This window comes from Pelodiscus sinensis, chromosome 4, assembly GCF_052426305.1.
Source record: "Pelodiscus sinensis isolate ZL-2025 chromosome 4, ASM5242630v1, whole genome shotgun sequence".
Taxonomy (NCBI): domain Eukaryota; kingdom Metazoa; phylum Chordata; order Testudines; family Trionychidae; genus Pelodiscus; species Pelodiscus sinensis.
Window position 1 is genome coordinate 132,419,542 of NC_143055.1, and position 22,841 is coordinate 132,442,382.

A 22,841-nucleotide genomic window follows, 5' to 3' on the forward strand; every position below is an offset into this window, starting at 1 on the left:
GAACACAGGCTGATGAGAGTAGATTTTTAATTATTGAATGTGAAGAGGACTTAGTATGTGACAGAAATACGTGTAGCCCCTCTAACCAGTCAGAATGGCTCTTCATCTTTTTTCACATTAAAAATAACCTGGACTACCGACAAAGCGGATGAGCCAATTTTTAAGTGGCGATGTTTGAGTGACATATTCATCTCAGTGGCATGCTGACCCTGAGCCCTAATGACGACACAAGCTATGCTGATCACGCCAGCAATTAGCACGTTGGACATAACAGAGACGGTGTAGTGAAGGAGAACACAAATTCCCCGTTAGTTCAGTTCACAGCAAATTGCACTGCTGGGCGTTGCAAACTGCTGCTAAGTGATGCTGTCCAGAGAGGCTGGTCAGCAGAATGACCCTCTTCTGCGTGCACTACAGTAATCCATCGGAAATGCTCCTTTTGGAAAGTGAAGTTGCTCGCTGATACTTTGGAAAGCCACCGTCCAGCACAAAGGCTACAGCAACGTTCAGTGTGCTCTCCCTTATTTCTCCATCGGGGCCAGACTGAAGAGGCGGTGGGGGAAAGCAGAGCTGAAGATTAATTCTGCCATAGTGAAGGCATTACAGCCACCTCTTTTTTTCCCCCCATGTGCAGGCTGGGGCTCCTTCAGCTGGTGTTCACAGCGACTCTCTCAAGCGACGTCTGGCTAGGCGGTTGTGACCATTCCTTGTCTGTTGCTTCCAGATCTCGCTCTATGGCACACTGTCCCTTGGATCAAGTTGCAACCTGGGGCTGGTGCGAAGTGTACTGGCTGCAACTGCCGCTCCTCTTAAAAGGGCAGCGTGTTTCTGTCTGCAAGAGCCAGAACCAGAGTTGTGTTGTCTTGTGCAGACTTCAAAATGGCCGCCTTCAAAGAGCAATGCCTGCTCTCTTAAAAGGGCAAAAAGTGGTTTGCTTTTTTTTTTTTTTTTGGGGCTCAACAACTTTTTCCCCTCCGCTCTTTAGCTGCTGTATCTACCACTGTTTTGGCTCTCCATCTGTAACAGGTGGGGCACCCCTGCTGTAGGCAGACCTCTGTGCTTCAAAATTCACTTCCTTCTTCCTTGGTCCACATTAGTCCAAACTAAACTGTCGGGGGCTCTCTGAAGACCGTTCCTTTTGTCCGGGGATGGGGAGGGAAGGTGCACTGGTTAAGAGCTACGGCTGGAGTGGGTTTTCCCCTCTTCCTGCCTTTGAGAAGGTTGCTGAGACATATGTGCCTAGTGCCGCGGAGATGGACTTTGCTTTGTACAAACAGGAAGCCGTAGGAAATAGATATCCAATGTTATGTGCCATAATGCATTGCCCCAGCCTCGGAGCGTTGTTGATACAAAGGGAGATTGCACTATTAAAGTTAGGAGCCCCCAGGGATTTCGGGGGCTGGAATGTGACTTTGCCTGTGTCTGTGTCCACCTCACAGGGGTTGGGGTGCTCGTTGTCTTTCACCCCGGTGTCTCTTCTTCACTTTTTCTTTCAGCTCTTTGCCAAGAGTTTCTGGAAGAATGGGGAAAAGACTCATTAACACTCAAGAGCGAAAACTCGGCATGCCAGAGCCAGGCAGCTTCCCAGCTTGTCAGGGCAGCCTGGTTTCTCAGCTTTCCCGCTCTGCTTATTGGCCTTATTTCTATTCTAGCGACAATCTATAGTCTTCGTTGGGCCAGACACCATGTATGTACATACCCGCCCTTTGCATTGTCCATAGTCATTTGCCATAAACACGAGGAATGTGAAAGGTTAACTGGTTAACCAGTTAGCATTGCCTTTACCAGGTGGCGCTTACCGGTTCTGGTTAACCGGTGGGGCCCGGAGCAGCTCCCTGCCTGCCGCTGTCCATGGCGGACCTGAGCATGCATCACCAGCAGGCGCTGCTCCAGCCCAGTTGTAATGGGTGAGGGGGAGGGAGCTGCAGGCTAGAATGGCTCCCTGCCCGCCCCCTCTAATTGGTTAACGAGTTAAACATCACAGTTAACCAGTTAAAATCCCATTTAATCGGTTAGATCCTTCATAAACACTCCCCCAGCTCCTGTCTTCACCCAGGACAACCGGCGAAGCTGGAGGGAGATGACGGAGCTATTCTAGCTGTTACATTGTGCTGGTGGGGCAGGAGAAGTGCCTTCCAGCTCTCGGTGCATCGTAGCAGAGCTGCGCTATGTCCACCCTGCACACCAGGATCTGAAGCTCATGAGCTACTGTCCCTAATGCTGTCATAGGTCAGCAAAAGCACTTTTGAGTATGACAGCACGATTTTTAAACTTGTTCCTTTTCACTAGTTTTTGTTCTTGCGCTTTCCCTTAGCATGGCTACTGAACGTCCTCGAGCCAACTTCTCAGCACTGCATGGTCTGTTCCTCCCGCTGCAGAGGAACCAAGCAGATCATGTATTAAAAAAATAAAATCCTTTCCCTTGGCTCTAGGCGCCGATGAAGGCGATCCTTACAAAATCTAAGTCTGGGGGGAAATGTGAAGTCAGTGTCTTTAAGCACCTGCATGGTAAATGTCCAACGGGTGTGGTTAGTAGTAAATATTCCTATTGAGTTGCCAAGAGTTGTGATTGGGGCCCGATTGTAGCAGGTGCTGGACAGAGCGCTCCTGGCCATGAAGAACTTTAAAGACGTAAGGAGGAGGAGGATACCACATACAGTCAGATAGGGTGAAGAAGTGGCACTGCTTTGTCAATTAGAATGTAATTTTTTTAATGGGTTAGGGGAAGAGAATTGTAGGAGAGTCACAGCTGGTCTGCCAGGGTCAGAATTCTGGCTTTTGAAAGCACCCTGCTAACGGTGAGGTTTAACAATGACGCGCGGTTGGGGCTCTTCAGATTGTCAGTTTTGGCAACGTGTGAGGGGCAGAGCGCAGGCAGACGTTTAAGCTGTGTCATGGACTGGTGGCGCGACAACGAAAAGTATTGCCTCCTCTCCCGTCTCCCTCAGAGCCATAGTGCAAACAACTGACCGTGCAGCTCCCTCAGTCAGAGGGGAACCCGAGGGCCCGGGTGAGGCAGCGTCCCGGAGAGAGGTAGGGGAGAAGGGAAAGGTCGAGTGAGGGGGAGCTCAACAGTTGGACGTGTTGCGTTTAAGATGAAGTGTTGGGAAGATACGGCCCAGACGCCTGACAGGATGATGGGAAATAGTTCAAGGAGCCCCATCCGGACTTACACTGCACTTCCTCACTGCCCCAGAGAAAGCAGCATCTTAGTACTCATTTATGTCTCCCCCCAGGAGCTCACCTGGTATTCTGCTCCCAGTGGCCAACCTGGGCCTTTGGGGTGAGTGTCTTGCAAACCATTAGTGTCACTGGTGGTGCTCAGGAACGGCCCGAGGCTGGCTGCAGCAGCTGGCGCCCCCCTCGGCCGTCAATGATCGTGACGTCATCATGGGGCGCCCCGGCACCCCGTGACGTCATCGGGCGCCCAGGCCAGTGGTGCTCTAGGCACCTGCCTAGTTCGCCTAGGCTCATGGGCTGCCACTGGTGTAACCCCCGGGAATTAGATGGACTCAGGTCAGACAAAGCCAAGTTGCCTACACGAGGGCTTTGCCCAGGCACCACGCAGGAAGAGCTGCTGCGATTGGCAGGGCTGAAGATAAGTTCCTTCGCCCAGGTGGCCGCAGCCCAGTTCCCGGGTGCCGCTCTGGGCTGATCGTGTCTAGGGTGCGCGGTACACGGCACATAGCCCAGGCTGTCTTTGGCCCCGCTGCTGAGACTGCCCACAAGCGTCAGTCAGGGACAGCTGTGGGCCCTCGGGTCTAAAGCCAGGATCCCAGGAGAACTTCACCACCGCATTGGTCAAGTGTGGAATATGTTTTAGTGGAGCAAATCAACTCTGCTGTGATGCATCTACGGCACGTCCCTCCTGTGGGGGAAGGGCAGAGAGGATTCTGAGAGCAGGATGCACAGGCTGCTCCTTCCTCTGTCTTCCAACCTAACTTTCAAAGGATCAGAAGGCCCCCAAAGCTGTCCCGTCCTCACCGTGCACGTATCTGGCCACAGGATACTCCAAAGGAGGTGCTGTTACTTGCTCAGGCATTGGGTTTCTGAGAGTCTTCATGCTGGGCTGAGACGCCGTTGCCAGGTGCCTCTCTCTCAGGGCGGGTGCCAACGAAAGTCCAGCTGCAGAAACGGGACCGAAGATTGAATGTTCCCCTGAGTGTGGGAGCAGTCTCTTTCCTGAAGATCCTAGCCTCATTTAGTAAGAGTAAAGGAATGTGTACACCCATGGTTGGCTGGTGCCAGTTGGTTTGGGCTGCAGGCCTGTTTCATTGCTGTGTATACTTCTGGGCTCGGGGTGGAGGCCAAACTGGGGGACCCACTCACTTCCCCTGAACTAGACATGGCTTATTGCAGTTATTTTGTAGTGAGAGAGATTGACTGACTGCATAGCATTAACCCCTCCTCTCTTTAAAAGTCTCAAAGGGGTAGCCGGGTCAGTCTGACTGCAAAGAATTAGTAGTCCTGTAGTACCTTAGGGTACGTCTCCACTGCACAGCTATTTCGGGATACCGGAGCTATCCCACGTCTGCACAAGCCGTCCATTGTTTCAAAATATTTTTCGTAATAACGGGTTTGCTATTTTGCTATCCCGGCAAATCTCGTTGCATGAGGGATGGCTCGAAATAGCGTGTTATTTTGGAATATGGCGCTGTGTAGATGCTCCAGTTTTCCGAATAAACTATTTCGAAAGAGATTTGATTTTGAGTTTAGGGTACAGTGTAGAGACACCCTTAGTGACTAACAAATATATATATAGGTATGAGCTTTCATGGGCAAAACCCACTTCCTCAGATGAGCAGAGTGGAGAGAAAAGGGGGGACCCTCATAATTTATAACAAAAACGGGGGGCAGTACCTGTCCCTTGTAGTGCCGGTGCTAATGAGGCTAAGTGAGTGGGCTGGAAATGACCCTTAGTTAGCTGTTGATGTCAATTGGGTGTTGAATGTAAGGAAAGCTGGTGTTATAATGACCCATCCAGTTCAGGTCTTTGCCCAAGCCATGAGAGTGAGGATCAGATTTGCTTATGAAAGCCAGTTCTGCACTCTCCCTTTGGAGTTGGTTTTTGGTTAGTCTCTAAGATGCTACAGGACTCCTCCCCTGTTTGTAACATCGTTGTGGTTTGGTTGTTCAGAATATTCAATCCACGTTTTATGCACACACGTTTCAGCCCGCTAGGGACTGCCCGCAACTCAGCTGCCGGTAGTACACCCGCCGTGCAGTAACGCTGGGTAGCAGCTGGAATTGAGAAGCTGTGCTTCCCTGGAGGAAACGCACTACATACCCAGTCTGTTGTCATACGTGTGAGAGACAAACGGCATCAAGCTCCCCCGGGTTTCCTTCAGAAAGTAATCAATGACGTCACGGAGGCTCAGGAGCGTCACCTCGGGAACAGAAAGGGGGGAGGGTGAAAAGTTACGGTGAGCTACGCTTTGGGTCAGAAACATGTGAGCTGGTAAAAATTTGGCCTGGAGCTGGATCTGGCTTCACCACCAGTGCAACGCGTTTCAAGGGCCAGCTGTTGAAACTGGAGCTTCGCGGATTATGCAAATGCGAGGGTCACATACTGGCTGAAAGTCAGCATTGCGAGTTAGGTACAGTGCAGAAGGGGGCATATGCAGGGCACGGGGGAGGGGCTATGCCCCCTAGGCGTGGGCCTGGAACAAGGCTGCTCACAGCAGTCCCTCCCACTGCCTCTCAGTGCACAGTGTGGCTCCAGCCAGGCTGCAAACTAATGGGTGTGGAGCTGCTTTGGGCCCCAAAGAAAGCCAAGTGCTAGCAGAACACAGCGTGGGTCCCTCCCTTGTTCCCGATTGTGGGTGGGGACATGACACACGCTCCTAAGAAAGCACTCTTGTCTGGAGTGCCTGCTCTCTTCAGACCAAAGCCGGTCTGAGAGTGAGAATTTGCTGGGGAGAGGCCTCCTGCATTTGGCCTTTGATTTTAATCTTTTTGTAGGAGAGGCGGAAAATGAGCTGAAAGTAAAATGGCTGCACAGCATGTTCCTCCCCCTCTGATCCAGCAGCGCCAAAGGCCGTTCTCTGACTAGCAGGAGGGGGTGCAAATAACAGAGAGATGCTTCCCTGACCACAGGTGAGTGGAGATCCACCACAAAGGACATGTGCTCCCTCTAATGGCCAGTGAATAATTCATCATCGGAACAATTTACCAAGGGCTGGGGTGGTTCTCAAGTCGCTGGCAATTTTTACATCAAGCATGGATGTTTCTTCAGAGATCTGCTGGGGGGTTTATCGTGGGAAGTTCATTAGTCTGTGCTCTACAGCAGGTCAGATTAGACTATTACTATTGTCCCTTCTGGCTTTAGAGCCCACGGAGCAGACAAACCCCTGCTTTTTGTTCTGCATTTCTATACGCTTTCCAGCTTTGTAAGACAGACCCAATATCGGCCTCTCTAGTTCCAACACACAAACACCCACTTACTGATCTGGCCAGTTCAATTGTGTAACCTTTGCCTGTGTTCACCACTCTGTAGTGCTTTATACATGGACCACTGCAACAAGAAGAAAGTACAGGATTACCACCCGGCTGTTAATAAAATACAGTATAAAGGAAAATGAATGGTGATGGCTGCAGGTTTCCTATCTTCTGTTTAAGATGTGCGTTTGATGGAAAGTTTCAGTGTTGTGTTATCTATCTGTTTTGAAACTGTTCGTATAAAAGTGACCAGCTAAGGGGGGAAATTCTGGTTTGCTTGCTGTTTGGTTGCTTTGCTGTGTCAAGCAGCAGGCAGGGTAATTTTTTAGGTTTTTGTTTTACTTGGGAAATCCCAGGCATTGCAAGTTTTGCCTTCCCAGGATTTGGTCAAGGAGACGTTTAAGGATAGGGCGTGTTTCATTTTGCAGGCTGTGAGTTCTGGATTGAAAGGGCAGGGGTGCTCAGAGATGGCTAACAGTTCAGGACTGGAATCCCTGTTCTTCCACAGCAGCGGTGATAGCAGCACCCGCTCCGGGTAACAATTTGGAAGGGATTCCTCAGTGAGATTCCCCCTTTTCTCAAGGGAGGGGACAGTCACAGCCTTCTTTTTGCATAGCCCTTAGCAGGCACGTCTGTCTGTGATTTCAGTGTTCACTTCCTGAGGATCAAGGTCGAGATGAGTTAGGTCCCAGGCGTTTTGTGCTCTGCAGCTCATGAGTGAGATGCAGTTGCCAGGGCTCACGGAGAAGGTGCAGTAACAGGAGTTCTACCCCTTGTCTAGGTTGGAGCAGTGTCCCCTCAGAACCAATTGCTCTCCTTTGCGGACTCGCACAACGCATTGTATCCACACACAGCAGGGCTCCGGAGGTGCCAGTGCTGGCTAGGTGAAGCAAGCTTTCAGCCTGGCGAACTCCCGGTTCACTCAGGACTAGTTCAGTGCTAGCAGGGATGGCACTAAAACGGCTCAGACAGTGCTCTCCGGCCTGTGTCAGGCTGGTCTTTTGAAATCTCCCAGAATTCACTGCTCCCAGGAGTTGTCACTGGCTGTGGGCTAGGTACCCAGGTGTCCCTGCACCAATTTAGAACAGTGCTAGTGTGGATAAGGGGCAAATGTGAAACGATGTGGCACATGCCTCAGCAAGGCCAGTAGGGGGCTACTCAACCTTAAATCCGAGCAATCTCATTGGTCCACCTAGGAAGGGTTGGTTCCTCAGTGCTGGTGTAGCTGGAGACGAGGGGATGGGAGAGGAGGAAAGTTCAGTGGGGGATGTAGCTGACCCAAGGGGTGTTCACAGCATGTAGAGCATGAGATCAGGATAACTCTGGAAACAGCAGCAGGGACTAGGGATGGGGAGGGGGATCTCTTGGAAAATGGTTTCTGGTTCTAGGTGAAAGTCCCATAGAAAGCATGCCAAGAACTCGAGTGGCCTCAGATTTCAGACGTGGATATTGATATACATGTCCCACGTCCTATTCCAAACCAGCACAGGAATTCCCTAGGCTGGGGCAGAGGGGGCCCTTCTAGGCACCCGGCTGCCAAAACTCTGTGTCTCAGATCATCCTGATCACCACCTACTGGCAGGGGAGGGACTGTCAAAGTGCGGAGCCAGCCAACCAAACGGGTCTCACTTGGTGGTGCAACCCCACGCGCCAGGCCACATCAGCCCTCCCTCGACTTTGGCCTAGCCACCCCCTGTCCTGCCAGGGAGGAAGGGCTCTGCCACTCTGTCATCTCCAGACGCCCCAATGCTCAGGCCAAGGGGGCGGTTGGGCCCCCTATCCTACATGTGCCAAGTTCTCGGACATGGGGCACATGGGTTCCAGTTTAAAAAATGCTGAAGAACAGCCACGTGCCTCTCTTCTCCCCCAGTCTCCAGTGCCCAGGTCACCCGCCCAACCTCCCTGTGACTTCCGTCTGCTTAGGGTCGTGGTGTAGTCTGCTTGCCCCGGGGGGAGGCAGAACAGGGTAGTCGCTCAGGGGAGCGAAGCCCAAAGCGGAGTACAGGAGAGGTGGTTTGGCTACCTACAGCCTCACCACTTTATTTTGGGTCTCAGCAGCCTCTGGCTTTAAAGCTCTCCACATGCTGAACTAGAACCGGGTGTGCTCCGTTTGCTGCAGCATTCAGTGTCACGATCCATAACTCTGATACTGTGTTGGGTTCGACATGGCTCCAGAGCTCTTGAGTATTTTCTGGAGAGGGCTTGAAAGTGTAAGATTCCATGGTGTCACATACGAGATTTTTAAGGACCCGACACGTCCCCTCTGCCCATCTTGTTTGCCAGTGTGTTCATTCCCTGCTCCTCCTCCTTCCCTGAAGACCATGTTCAATGCCTAATCTGCCTCCCCCAACTGTTCCTATGATAAGGGACTAACTTCCCAAACAACCCCTGGGAATTCTAAAGTAGGCATCACATTGCAGCACCTCTCAATCAGCAGTTAGACAATCTTTTGTGGAGTCAACCTACTCGATATCCTGTCGGATAGTGACCGAGAAGTTCTTACTGTCACTACCAGGCCTCAGGATCAGGTTGCCCCACGAGGGATCCTTCTCCAACATCTCGATGGCTTCTTGCCGCGACACTGCATAGAAGCACCTGCAGAGAAGAGAGGCAAGAAGCAGCGTGAACGCGCCGAGTTCCACCGGCCCAAGCCGATCCTTCGACACGGGGCAAAGAGCATGAGGACAAGATCTGCCCCATCAGCCTAGTCACAGCGTATCCTGTCCCTTAGGTATGTGACATGGGGCACAGCTCCGGTGGGAAGCTGCGTAAGCAGCAAGGCTTGGTACCCAAAGCAAAGCGAGCAATGTCAGCTGACCCGTTTTGCTCACCCTGCTTGGAATACTTTGACTGTCCATCCCAGCAAATCTATGATCTCTCATAATCTCTCTGGAAAGACCAACATGTTTGACACTCCAAGGTGTGGTTAAAAAAAGCTTCCGGGAAAGGAGCAGATGGCCCGCTTGCACTTTAAACAAAATCCATTGAAACAGCAGGGACAAAAATCTCTGGCGAGTGGGGAGAGCCGAGATGAGTGCGGTGTCCACTCTGAAATGTTGCTTCAGTGGATCTGGAGTGACGGGCTGAAATGGCAGAACTCTCTAGTGTTCATAGAGTAAGCTTAAGCAATGGCTGAATTATACAGATGAGCCTGAACCAAACCCCCATGTCCAAAGAACCCAAACTGTGCACTGAAACCCAAAGCTGAACCCAGAGCTAAACTTTGCAACTGAGCCCTACCTCTATAATGGGCGAAAGCAGAACCTGCAATTTAAATCCATTGCTTCCTGTCCTATCATCAGAGGCTAAGGAATGTGTTAGTCCATTTTTTTTTGACTTTATAAGGTGGAGTAAAGGGCTAGGGAGAGGCTGTTCTAGTTTTGATTTTGACAAATATAGGAACTGGCTGAGAATCTGAAAGCGGAAGGCAGCTTGGGTGAAAGTGATCGTGAAGTGGTAGAGTTTGAGAATCTAAAGAACGGTAGGAGGGAGAACAGCAAAATAAAGACAATGGATTTCAAGAAGGCCGACTTGAGCAAACTCAGGGAGTTGGTAGATAAGATCCCATGGAAAACAAGACTCAGAGGAAAAACAATTGAGGATAGTTGGCAGTTTTTCAGAGAGACATGATTAAGGGCACAAGAGCAAAACTATTCATCCAGAATGACAGTGAGCCATGAGAAGGGTTCGTCAGAGATCAGTTCTGGGTCCGGTTCTATTTAATGTTTTCATCAATTATTTAGCTATTGGCATAGAGAGGATGCTTATTAAGTTTGCAGATGATACCAAGTTGGGAGGGGTTGCAAGTGCATTGCAGGAAAGAGGTGAACAAATTGGAAAAGAAATTAAAGGTTTAGAAAACATGACCTATGTGGGGAGTCTGAAAGAATTGGGCTTGTTTAGTTTAGAAAGGAGAAGACTGAGAGGGGACATGAGAGCAGTTTTCAAGTATCTAAAAGGGTGTCACAAGGAGGAGGGAGGAAAATTGTTCTCCTTGGTCTCAGGGTAGGACAAGAAGCAATGGGCTTAAACTGCAGCAAGGGAGGCTTAGGTTGGACATTAGGAAAAACTTCCTGTCAGGGTGGTGAAACACTGGAATAAGTTGTCTACGGAGGTTGTGGAATCTCCATCACTGGAGATATTTAAGATCAGGTTGGACAGACACATGATAGGGATGGTCTACATGGTGCTAGGCCCTCCTATCAGTGCAGGGGACTGGATTTGAGGACCTCTTGAGATCTCTTCCAGTTCTATGTTTCTATGAAAATCTCAGATCCAAATACCTTCCCTGAATGTTGATAGGATCTGGATTCTGATCACAACTTGGTGGTGTTGGCCCACCACTGTGGAAGAACCTGCAGTCACACAACAGGAGCCATGATGATCAGGGATTTTTATGACCTGTTAAGTCCCCAAACCAAAAATGTACCCATTCTTTGCACATACACATATGCAAATGCTACAAGGAAACAAGCTCACAACTGTGGCTCTCAGTCCTTTGGCATCCGCTACTTTTTATGCTAAAGGGTATTTTCAAGCACTCGTTCAATAAACCAAAAGGGACAAGTACAGTACAATGTTCAATGAGCCTTGGTTTTGTTTGTAAGATTCTATATAGGAAAATTTAAACTGCCCTGAAAGAAAAGGGAAACGTCTAATCAGGCTTGTCCTGCTGAACTTACTCCGGCATAGTGTTCAGTGTGTTCATGTAGTCTCCATTGTTTGATGTTTCTTGGCTCAAAGAGGCACTAGGTGGCTGTTTCATGGCAGTCCTCCTTTTCTTTTCTTTCTCTAGCACTTCGTTCAGCCTAATAAGCTGTCCAGGGAGCAGTGATAGACACGCTGGAACTGCCAACTGATAAGCAACAAAAATTAAAGTCGCAAAAGAAATGGAAGAGGCAGGACAACTTTGGTGGGTATTAGTCACTGTGGCGAACCCAAACACCTCCACCACTGAACTAATAAAAGGTGACTACAAAGCAGAAATCTCTCTCAATTTCTGGAGGGAGTAGGTGAGCATTGGCAGGTAGATGGAACTGCCTCATGTCTAGTTGTGTCCTTGAATAAAACCCCCACGTGATTCTTAGCAAGTGTAGTTAGATCAGTGGTCCCCAACCTTTTGGGGCTGCCAGGCACCCGGGGGCAGAGCCGCGTATGCGCCGCACGCCCGGGGCGGCACTGTGCATGTGCCGTGTGCACAGGGTGGGAGCTGTGCATGCGCTGCGCACCTGGTGCCTGTGGCGCAAGAATGGCTCGGGCCGTGGTCACTAGGTGGGCGCACGTAAATGCCCCGGCGGGCACCATGGCACCCGCGGGCACCACGTTGGGGACCACTGAGCTAGATGCTCACCAGCAATGTCAGTGATGGTTATATTGCATGTAGGCCTGGTCATTAGGCCTACGGATCATATTGATCATAAACCATCTTGTTAGTCTTTAAAGTGCTACATAGTCCTGTCTTTTGTTTCAGCTAGACCAGACTAACACGGCTGCATCTCTCACTGTTCGTTAGCCTGAGAGAGAATATTGGGGTTTGTTTGCCTGTTTGACTTTGGATAGCTTTATGTCCTTCCTAATGTGTGTGTCGCATCTGCCCACCGCCAGATGGGTTTATAACACAATGAAGAAAGATAAGGAATACAGTCCAAGCGTTGCTGGGTATGTACGAGTGTACACTGGGAAGCTGCACAACTCCTCTCCCCAGCCAAGGTCAAGCAGCCAGGTGGGAGGCGTAAGGGGGAAGGGAGGTATAAGAAACACTGAAAGCCAACGAAACAGTGACTGGCCAAAACACAACCTCACTCCCTTCCCCTACCCATGGAATGCTGGAGCCCCCAGAGCCTCCAAAACAGACTGTGACCATAAACGGTGAATGGTGATACCAGGCGTGAGCACTACCGGTATAATTAAGCCTGCTAAAAGGGAGGAGGAGGGGAAAAGGAGAGCTCTGTTAGTAGGATCTGGTTGCTTGGTAACCCCAATAAACATTGCACTGCCTGCACTCTGGACTCTGGTCGTCTGCTTTCTGAATGCATGACCCGCACTCCGAGAGGGCAGGGAGATCTTTAAAAAGCAAATGAGGCCGTGGCCTGACTTTCTGAGATGCTGGGCACCCCCCGTGCCACGGATTTCAACGGGAACGGTGGCTACGTAGCATTTCTGAAAATCGGTCGCATAGAGTGAGGTCATGCTTCAATAGGAAGCCCCCAGAGCTGAGCCTCAGAGCCCAGGTCATGGTGGTGAGGCTAAGACCGTCCCGTCCCACAGACTTCAATGAAAAGCCGGCTTTGAATGTGTCCTGTTGAATCAATAAAATGCCACACGTGAGAGAACAGAGTTAGGCTGGATTTCGCCACCTTCTCTCCTGCCAGAGATTCTGCATGAAGATCTGTGAAATCTAATCGGGTTTTAATGAATAACCATCCAGCCAGGCGATTACATGAGGGATGAATTGAGCCCGTACATATTTTCTTGTTCCAGCTTTGCAAAGTACAGTCCTACCAGGGATGTCTGGCTTCTGCTTCGCACAATACAAATATGCATATTCTGCTTAGGAGGTCTCGCTCACCATTGACGGAATGTGCAAATCGCAGGCTACCTACGGGGTAAATCCCTTCCCCCCCCCCCCTCAATATTAAACTAGAAACAGAAACAGCGGCAGACGGGGCAGCGCTCAGAGATCAGAGGTGCCCCTGCTGTCAGAAAAAACAAAGAGGGAAGATGACCGGCTAAATCTAGCCTCTGCTGCGGCCTGTTGAACAGTGTTTCTTAAACTTTTTAAGACTGAGGAACACCCAACAATGGGTTTTTTTTTAATGAGGAACACCAAGGGTTTTTTGTTGAACAAAAAAAAGGGGGGGGGAGGAGTCGGGGGGGAGTAATTGAGCAAAAAAAAAAAAGGCGGCCATTTTGAACTCTGTTGTTCTCTGTGACACTCCTCCAACTGCCTTGTGGCACACCAGTGTTCCCCGGAACACAGTTTAAGAAACACTGCTGTAGAATCTTTTCACCTGTGAAGAGGTATGATGATGTTGGGACGTCTCTTGGGAAGCATACTTCATGGCTGCGTCTAGATTGGCAAGATTTTGCACAAATACTTTTAACCGAAAAGTTTTTCCGTTCAAAGTATTTCCGCAAGAGAGCGTCTATACTGGCATGTGCCTTTGCGCAAAAGATTTGCTTTTGCGCAAAAGCATCCGTGCCAGTGTAGACGCTCTCTTGCGCAAGAAAGCTCCGATGGCCATTTTAGCCATCGGGCTTTCTTGCGCAAGAAAGAAACTTGGCTGTCTTCACTGGCCTTCTTGCGCAAGTATTCTTGCGCGAGAGGGCTTATCCCTGAGTGGGAGCATCAGACTGTTTGTGCAAGAACCACTGATTTTGCACATTACAAAGTCAGTGTTCTTGTGCAAATACATGTGGACAGTGTAGATAGGTGGCAAGATTTTGCGCATTTGCGCAAAATCATGCCTATCTAGATGCAGCCCATGGGTAAGGCCAACTTAGCAATACGGCATGAGTCAGCGTCCGAATACCCATATTGTACTGATCTGTTTTCTCTTGTGCTGAACCTATTGACTTTTCTGCAGTAGTCCAGGCTGCTGTTGGCTGTTTGATCTCTTGGGCATATGTCATACAAAGCACCATGTGGTCAAGTGGTTGTCTGTACAATTCCTCATCAGCTGAGAACCAGCCCTGAAGAGCTTCCCTACCTGTGTGACCGTGAGGATAAAGCTTTTCCACTCCTCCCTATTGTCGTAATCTTCGACCTGAGAGAATAAAAAGGAGACATGGAAGATTGACTCCATCACCAAGCACTCCCTGGTCTGCCCTGTGTGTCCCTCTCTCAATCCCCTCGGTGTCTGCATTTTTCTGGTGACTTGGGCACCACTCGTCCCATGGGGAAAATAAAATTAATTTCTTCCCGGTACGGGAGGGGCACATCAGCTAAGCGGGACCACGTTAGGGATGTTCACTGTCGGGTGTTAGTGTAAATGTGCAACCACTGGAAATGTTAGTGGTTACACATTTACACGGGGGAGGGCAGGTGGCAGGGTGATCGGTTAATCGTGTAATCAACTATGCGTGGACATCCCTAAATCACGTGAGCTCTCCACATGATTCTGCCCCACTTTCCCCCCGGGCTCCCCTGTTTTCCCCCTCCCCCACCCATCTTGCCTGGGGGAAGGCTGGGGGCACTCCGGCAGCAGGAGGAGCTGCTAGCGTTCTGCTCCTTTCTCTGCTATCTCTCTGTTCGGGTGACCAGGAGCAGCGTGGGTCCCACATTGCAACTGCGCACAAGTCGGGAGGCCTTTCCAGCTCCACTCACCTTCAGCTCCACATCCTCATTCGGCAGCATCAGGAGGAACCGGGCACCCCCCCTCCTTTCATCTGGATACACGTTCGCTATTGATGTCAGATTCACCAACTCTAGCTTCTTGGTGTACTGCGAGGGGAAAGGAAGTCGGGGCATGGCATTCAAGCATGTCTGACAAAGCCAGCTGGTCCCAGCAGACGCTCATTGCACCAAGAAAACGCTGGGTTTGTTTTTTTCAATTTCAGACTGGCACCATTAACCTATGTGGCTACACACTGTCCTGTGTGTTTTCTTTTAAAAACTACTTTCAGCTACACTGCGCATTCTGGGAAAATGCCTCTCCACCCTTCAGTGTGGATATACAGCACGGATTAGCTGTTGCTTCGGCTGAGCTTATTCTACCTTGTGTTACAGGAAAGCCCACGCACGGAAGGAGTGAAGCACCGAGGATCCGAATGCAATCCATAGCCTCCCTGCCATCTAAAGAGCTCAGAGTTAACCACATTCCCAGGTTGCTCAGTGATTATGTGCTAGATTCAGCATTGGTGTGTCCAGGTATCCCATGTGAAGGTACGTAGTTATTTTACTGAGTCAAACTGGCAGCCAAATTGGGTGGGTCTCCTTAGCTGCGACAGAAGAGCACAAAAAGCTGAGTTTCTTTGAGGAAAGAGCTAACTAGATGATGGGATTGAGGTAGTCCTGCCTGAGGAACAGCAAACTCAACAGAGAGGGCAGGTTCACAATATATAGGCCGTGTCCTGCCAATAAGCACATAATAGGATAAACTTAAAAAACAACAAAGAGTCTGGTAGCACTTTAAAGACTAACAACACCGGTAGTATTTGTTGTTTTGTAAGTGTATCCTCTGCAGACTAACTCGGCTACCCCCTGAAGCACATAATAGGACTCCTTAAAGAGAATGCGTCCCTCTCTGCTCACCTGTAAGCAACTCACTCCATGGCTATGTCTACGCTCGCGGCTTCTTGCGCAAGGACGGCCATCCTTGCGCAAGAATCTGCAGAGCGTCCACACTGCCCGCCTGCTCTTGCACAAGGAAATTTACAGTACGGCTTGGGAAGAGAGGGCTCCTTGCTCAAGAGCTACGCTCTTTTTTTATCAGGTGTAAGCCCTCTTGCGCAGAAGCTCTTGTGCAAGAGGGCAGTGTGGACGCTCAGAAGGGCTTTCTTGCGCAAGAAAGCCCTGTGGCTAAAATGGCCATCGGAGCATTCTTGTGCAAAAGTGTGTCCACACTGCCATGGGTGCTCTTGTGCAAAAGCACAGCTCACACATGGTAGTGTGGATGTTTTCTTGCACAAGACTTCTTGCACAAGAACCCTTGCACAAGATGTTCTTGTGCAAGAAGCCGTCAGTGTAGACATAGCCCATAGGTGGGTGGATGGCAGTGAACTGGCTAATCGCATCCAGCACCTGCCTCTGAGAAAAGCCCAATTAGAGGAGACGACTCCTGAGAAGAGGTGTTCCCAAGGAAGGAGAATGAGGAAGAAGCCTCTTAGCCCATAGCTGTGAGGCACTATTTATCGGGAGAAGAGTTGCAGGTGGCAGGGAAGAAACTAAGGCTAGATTTGGCGGTGGGCGTGGATGGGGGAGGAGAGCTGATAAACTCAGAGGTGGTGTCTCCTGGCTGAGAAGCCTGGGGGCTGTTCAGTCAGACGTTTCTGTGAACTTCCCCACAGATCCTTGGTAAAAGGGACACCGTGACACATGCTAAAACCCCTCAGGCAAATCAAAGAAGGGGTCCCCCCAGGGATCAGCCTGGCAGAAGGAGGTGCCTGTGGATGGTGCATACTGTCAACAGCCCCATAAACTTGAGCCTGAGTTCCCCTCGGCTGTTCCTTCCCTTCCTGGGCTGCCCCTGCTTGGTGTGGACATTTGGCTGCTCTGAGGTGACTTTGTGCCTGTATAAAGCAGCCACGGTGAAGCGGTAAAACTCTTCCCTCTCCCCTAAGCGTCCCCACACATGCCACTGGCAAGACATTAGAGCTATACTGAAAAACAAGTAACGAAAGGTTAGAAAGCTGGGAAATGCACCCACAACACCCACCCCGCACTTCCTAGCTTCGGGCCCTCATGTAGGCAAGCCAGACAGGAATTGCACAGCGTCATTCAGCGTTCCCTCTAGGAGTTATCATGCTATGGTGGACCTTTGGGTGTGCAGGAGACATCTAGGACTATGCAGGGGCCTGCTGGACTAAAACATATTTGTCTCCCATTGAAGGGCCATGGCAGCTTGTACACCCTGTGCTGGGGAACACGGTGAGGATGCTGCTGGAGTTCGGTGGAAACCTACAGCAAGACTGTCGATTCTGTAGGGTAAGTATCTGCTGGTGTGAGCATCTTGCCCAGCAGCCTGCTGATTTGAACCGACTAGTGCTCTACCGCTCCATCCATTGGACGGAGCTGTTGCTGATGCAGCTGGAGTAGTGTCACTGAGCTCTGGATTGGCGTGTTTAGTTTAAAAGTCATGTTCCGCACTATCCTGTGAAGACTGCTTTAAGCAAGAGGGCTGATATGCTTTTCATTCGCATGGGGGGATCCAAAAGAAAGCCAGCGAAGTCAATGGACGCACAAGAGGGTATGCTGAGAAGAATTGGGCCCCTTACCTATAAAAATGAGTCTCAGAACAAAATCCCGGCCCACACTGGTCTGGGAAGCTGTATATAAACCACACAGGGTCATTGCAAGCAGAGTTTCCACAATATTTCAAAGACAGATTCAGGGCCATCCTTAGGACTTATGGGCCCTGTGCAGTACTATTAAACTGGTGCCCATATGCCCGTGGGCAGCCGGGAGGGATGACAATTTCTTAGAGCTGGGATTTTATAATTTTTAGCAACACACTAATGAAATATTGTAAAGCAAATTTTAAACTAAGGACCTGTCGATTAACACAGTAAATTCAGAAACTGGTGGCGTATACCAGCGGGTGGCAAATGCCTGTTCAGGGCTTCATTACCCCTTGAATGGTTCTTTCTTTCATAGGTTCAGTGTTTTACTAATAGCTCTGGCAGGCTTTGTCACTTTTAAGTCAATGCAGGCCAGGTCTACACTAGGGGATAAGTTTGAATTAAGATATTGCGTTAAGTGCGTAGCTGGCATCGATGTACCTTAGCTTGAATTTTGGCGCCATCCCCACAGCGGGAGGTCGATGGGAGAAACGCTCCCATGGACTTCCCCTATGTCTCACAAGAAGTAGGAGTACTGGTGTCACCGAGGGCGCCCTCAGCATTCAATTTAGCGGGTCCTCGAATACCAGAAGATTGACCTTCGGAGCATCGATCCACAGGTAAGTATAGATGTGGCCTTCCTCTCTGGAGGAAGCAGAGCCGCAGAACAGGGATAGGAAGAGGTGGGTGAGGAGACATTAAGACCCAGGGGTGCCCCAAAATTTTGGGTGCCCTACTCAACTACGTATTCCGCGTATGGGTAAGGATGGTCCTGGACAGATTATGTCCATCAGGACTATGAAAGAACTTTTGCTTCATAGTGGCCCTCATTTCTAAGGTGCAAATGTTTCACTAGAAAGACAGCAGCTCTGCATTGGAGTAGAGTTTGGTGGACAAAGTGGTTTGAGTACCCATAGGCAAGATGCAGCAGGTGTGTATGTTATAACTGTACTGCACCTTCCACCTGACTGATCTCAAAACAATTGTAGGATGGACTCTCACAGGGCGGCTGCTTCTGAGGTAAAACATGAAGGAGGAAAAGTCTTAGTCGAGGATACCTACGCAACTCCCCTGCTTTCATAAGGACCCACGTGCAACATTGTCTTGAAAGTCCCTGTATAGTAAGTGGTGTTGCTTCCATTAGATCTCATCTCAAAAGTGAAAATACAGACTAGCCTGAATGACTAAGAATCCTCTTTTTGGTAGGGGTAGATGTAGATTATTGGTATCACTTCCTACAGCATCACTCAGCCTCTGTTATGGTGCTTGATATACGTTCCACGGGCTTCAAAGAGAACAGAAGGATGGGCGAGGTATTTGCCGTAAATGAGTATATAGTCACTTCATGAAAATGACCATGTCTGAGTATTTTTAGCGTGCACACACACACACAAGCATATAGTACTACTCACTGCTGGGGTTTTCTTATCCATATAAAAGAAAAGCGTCGTGCCTCTGAGCTCTGTCCAGTACTGCTGAAAATCCTGTTCGAAAAGAGCAAGTGACAATTTACCTGGAAAATCTTTTTAGCCCCCAAAGAAAAGTGAATGAAGTGCTGGTAAGAGAATTATCGTAACCCACATGGGTTTATTTCAGTGTGTTGTAGTTTAGTAAAGGTCAAACTCCCAGCAAATGAAACAATTGGAAAAAAAATTCATTGTAGGGCAGGATTTCAGATATATAAACCTGAGGTCTGAGTCATTACTGTGTTAGTCCAGTGTATGGCAGGGTAATTCTGTTGGCTTCAGGGGAGCTATACAAGTTTAAACCTAGAGCAACATAGTAGTGATTGGGGTTCAGTATCTTGGTTTTGGTAAGTGACCAAGTATTGGTAACAATATGGATTATTGATAACACTGACAATACGTTGTAACTTCCGGTCGTAGCCAAGTTAGTCTATACAGGTAAACTTAAAAAACAACACATGGTCCGGTAGCACTTTATAGACTAACAAAACATGTAGAAGGTATCATGAGCTTTCGTGGGCACAAATCACTTCTTCAGCTGTGCCCACAAAAGCTCATGATACCATCTACATGCTTTGTTAGTCTATAAAGTAATACCTTGGTATTGAGGACTAAATAGTTTTTTTCCCCCCTCGTTTTTGTCCTGCATTTAAAACGTGAGCTCTGGCCTGGGGGAAAAGAATGGTTAATATATTTTATGTTGCTCTCTCCAAGTTTAATTAAAAACAAGACTCCACACCAAGAACAGATGGAAAGGAGAGCTAGAATTGTATTTGTTCCTATGATAATGATTGTGAAGTAGAGGGAGGAAACAGCAGGATTTGAGTCTACTAGGACAAACAGCAAACTAGACTAAATGCACTTTCCTCTCATCCCAGTCATCAAGTCAATCTCTTAATTATTTAAACAGTGAGTATCTGTCTAGGTACTTTCTGAAGATATGAATCGACCAAGATTTTTCTGAAAGTGTCTACGCTTAGGCAGTTCGTTAAGTCCACTTTGTGGCACATAACTAAGTGGGGTCTGATTTTTTTTTCTTCAAAAGTTCTAAGCACCTAGAGGTAATCATGTGGAATCCCCATCATTAAAACTTTTTGAAATCAGGTTGGATAAACATCCATCAGGGCTGATCTAGGTTTACTCGCTCCTACCACGGCGCAAGGGGCTGGTCTCAGTGGCTTTTTGAGGTCCCTTCCTGTTCCAGCCCTACATTTCTAGGATTCTCTAGCATTGACATTAGTGGGAGATTTGGCCCAGGTACAGGCTGCCAAACCGTCATCAGATAGTGTCTTTAGTAACCTGGGACAAAGGGAAACTAGTGGAAGGCAAACAAATTGAGAGATCTTAAAAAAAGGTGAATTGTCCTGCAGCACCTTAGAGACTAACAAAAAATGTAGATGCTCTCATGAGCTTTCATGGGCACAAGCCACTTCTTCAGATGAAATTGAGAGGTGAATGCTTGCATATCCTGCCAACATTCCCCTAGACAATCTAATCCCACAAAGATTAATATTAACTGTGCTTGTTTGTTCACCAGTATCTCCCTCTAATCTAAAGTTAGATTGTTAAACCCACAGGGACGCTTTATCTACTTCCCCTTTCACTGACCGGAGGCTATAAATCAACAACCAGCCCTGGTAAGGAATACTGCTTATCGTTATAAATCTTCCCTGTAATGAACATGCTAGTTAGTGATGGGAAAGGTTGCAAGACAATTATAATTAAACACCCTCCTCTCTTGTCTGAGGCAGCAGGAGAGAGGTATATTATGGGCAAGACCTTTCATTTTGGGGTTTTATGTGGACAGGCGGACAGTAAAAAGCAACAAACAGAAAAATACAAATCTTGATGGTAAAAACAGTTTCAAGCTGTGGTTTATTTTGTGAACTGTCCATTAACAGTATGTATACAGCCCCCTGCACAGATGTGTATCTGCTGCTACGTTGCCTCACTTTAACAGACAACCTCGCATGTCCGCTTATACTACCTTATTCTTAACATAAACAGATCCACCTATTGTATTGGATTTCTAAAAAACAAAAAAAAAATCAAAAAAATCAGTATTTTCATGGATTGAAGTGCTCCAAAATGTAGGTGAAAATCAGTAAAACCTTTTCTAACATCTGAGAATTATTTGATTTAAAAGCCAAAAAGATTGGGGGGAGATAGCTCAGTGGCTTGAGCATTGGCCTGCTAAATCCAGGGTTGTGAGTTCAATTCTTGAGGGGGCTGTTTAGGGGTCTGGGGCAAATCTGTCAGGGATGGTGCTTGGTCCTGCTGTGAGGGCAGGGGACTGGACTCAATGAACTCTCAAGCTCTATGAGAGGGTATATCTCCATGTTATCATGCAAGTCTTAAATATGAACTAGTAAATGAAGATGGTAAAGCAGAAGTGTTTTTGAAAAAGTACTTCTTTTTTTGGCAAAAAGTGAAAGTTGCTCACACCAGGGTAAAAACAACACGCCTGCTAGGCCTGACAAGTTCAGGTGGGCGGAATGTTTTCCCCAGACTGCCCCCCGGTATGGTGACCTCTCCCCTGTGTTCTTCTGTCTCCTCATACATCTTTTCCGGAGTTCTCCAGAACCACTGGCAAAGCAGTGTGGTTCTCCCCAGAGTATCCTAGTCATCTCTGATCCATCTAGAAATGGGTTGTGCTTTTAGGACTGACAGCCCTCTTCCAGCGTCAGCCCCGAAAGAACTAATGAACGCAGCGAGGCCCCGTCCTTGGCTAGTAATTTTGCCAAGAATGGAGAAGTGGAGGATGAGGGGAAAGTTTCACCCTTTTCTTTAAGAAGTGGTATAATCCTTTGTTTTATTGAAAATGCCCTGGGCGACTGGACTGAACTCCTGTTATCTCTTTACTGGGAAAAGCTGGGAAAGATGTTGTCCTGCATGGTTGGGTGGGTGCAAGGTGCCCCTCTGTAGAGCAGAGAAGTTGCACCCCAGAGGTTGCCTTTGTCTCCTCCCCACCACCCCAAAGTGCTAGCAGATACACGGAGGGAGGTAAAGTGCACATGGCATGAAGCTGTTGATGCCTGCTCCTCTCCAGCTCCATGCGGAGCACAGATGACGTATCTGCTTCACCAAGCAGGCCAATGAAATTGGCAGCATTTTGCCGGGTGAATATTTATTTTTGCAAATGAGAGCCCTGCTCCTCTCATGCAGCTACAGTTATCAGGCTCCCCATCTTGGATAATGTTCAAAGAACAGGGCTCTGATTTGCCACGTGCCATCCTCCCGCCACTGACATTAGGGGACTCCGAGGGGTGGCCGTGTTAGTCTGTAACTTTAAAACGACAAGTCGCTACAGGACTGCTCTTTTTTTTGAAGTTAGGGGAGTTACACGGAGACACAAACTGGCCCGTTATTTTTACTGGATGAGCGAGCAAGAGATGTCTGTTGGATCTCTGTTCAAAAACCACCACACGTGTGATAATAAACAGCGTAAGTGGCAATAGTATTAACACTTCAGGATCTCAAAGCCTTTCACAAACATTCAGCTACTTTCACGATATCCTTTTGAGGAGGCTGGTCGATAGCATGGCTCTGTTTAATAGAGAATCCGGCATAGGCAGATGGAGGGACTGACCCTGCATCGCATCCGCAGAGGCAGCATTTTCCAAACGGCGCCCTTGTCGAGTGGAACGTCGTTACTGTGTACGCATAGCGTGAGAGACTTTCTTTTCAGAAAGGTGGTCTATGGTTTATATTTTGAGGTTCATGATGAAACCGTCATATTTATCGTGGGTCAAATCGAATATTAGGAAGCAGTGCGTTATCGGGGGAGAAATTCCTCCCCACATGGAGAGCTGGCAGGAGGACTGTGCACAATAATAGTCCTTCCTGATGCCCTGTTTTGAAGACTAAAGCCGTGCCCCGTCTTTATTCACACCCTCTGCACAGGCATGAATTTGACCCTAACAAGAATGAGCAAAACTC

General features: G+C 48.7%; 1 protein-coding gene across 1 annotated transcript in view; it reads right to left on the reverse strand.

Moving 5' to 3' along the window:
* Positions 1-930: 930 nt before the first annotated feature.
* Positions 931-22,841, reverse strand: part of STAP1 (signal transducing adaptor family member 1) — a 28,252-nt gene continuing 6,341 nt past the window's right edge. Inside the window, exons 2-10 of the mRNA XM_075929269.2 lie at positions 18,849-18,920; positions 14,765-14,881; positions 14,148-14,204; positions 11,121-11,293; positions 8,905-9,033; positions 6,445-6,514; positions 5,288-5,387; positions 3,985-4,125; positions 931-1,513 (exon numbers count right to left, since the gene is read on the reverse strand). Of these exons, the coding sequence (XP_075785384.2) occupies positions 1,434-1,513; positions 3,985-4,125; positions 5,288-5,387; positions 6,445-6,514; positions 8,905-9,033; positions 11,121-11,293; positions 14,148-14,204; positions 14,765-14,881; positions 18,849-18,920 (939 nt within the window). The 3' untranslated portion in view covers positions 931-1,433. The remainder of the gene's footprint in view (positions 1,514-3,984; positions 4,126-5,287; positions 5,388-6,444; positions 6,515-8,904; positions 9,034-11,120; positions 11,294-14,147; positions 14,205-14,764; positions 14,882-18,848; positions 18,921-22,841) is intronic.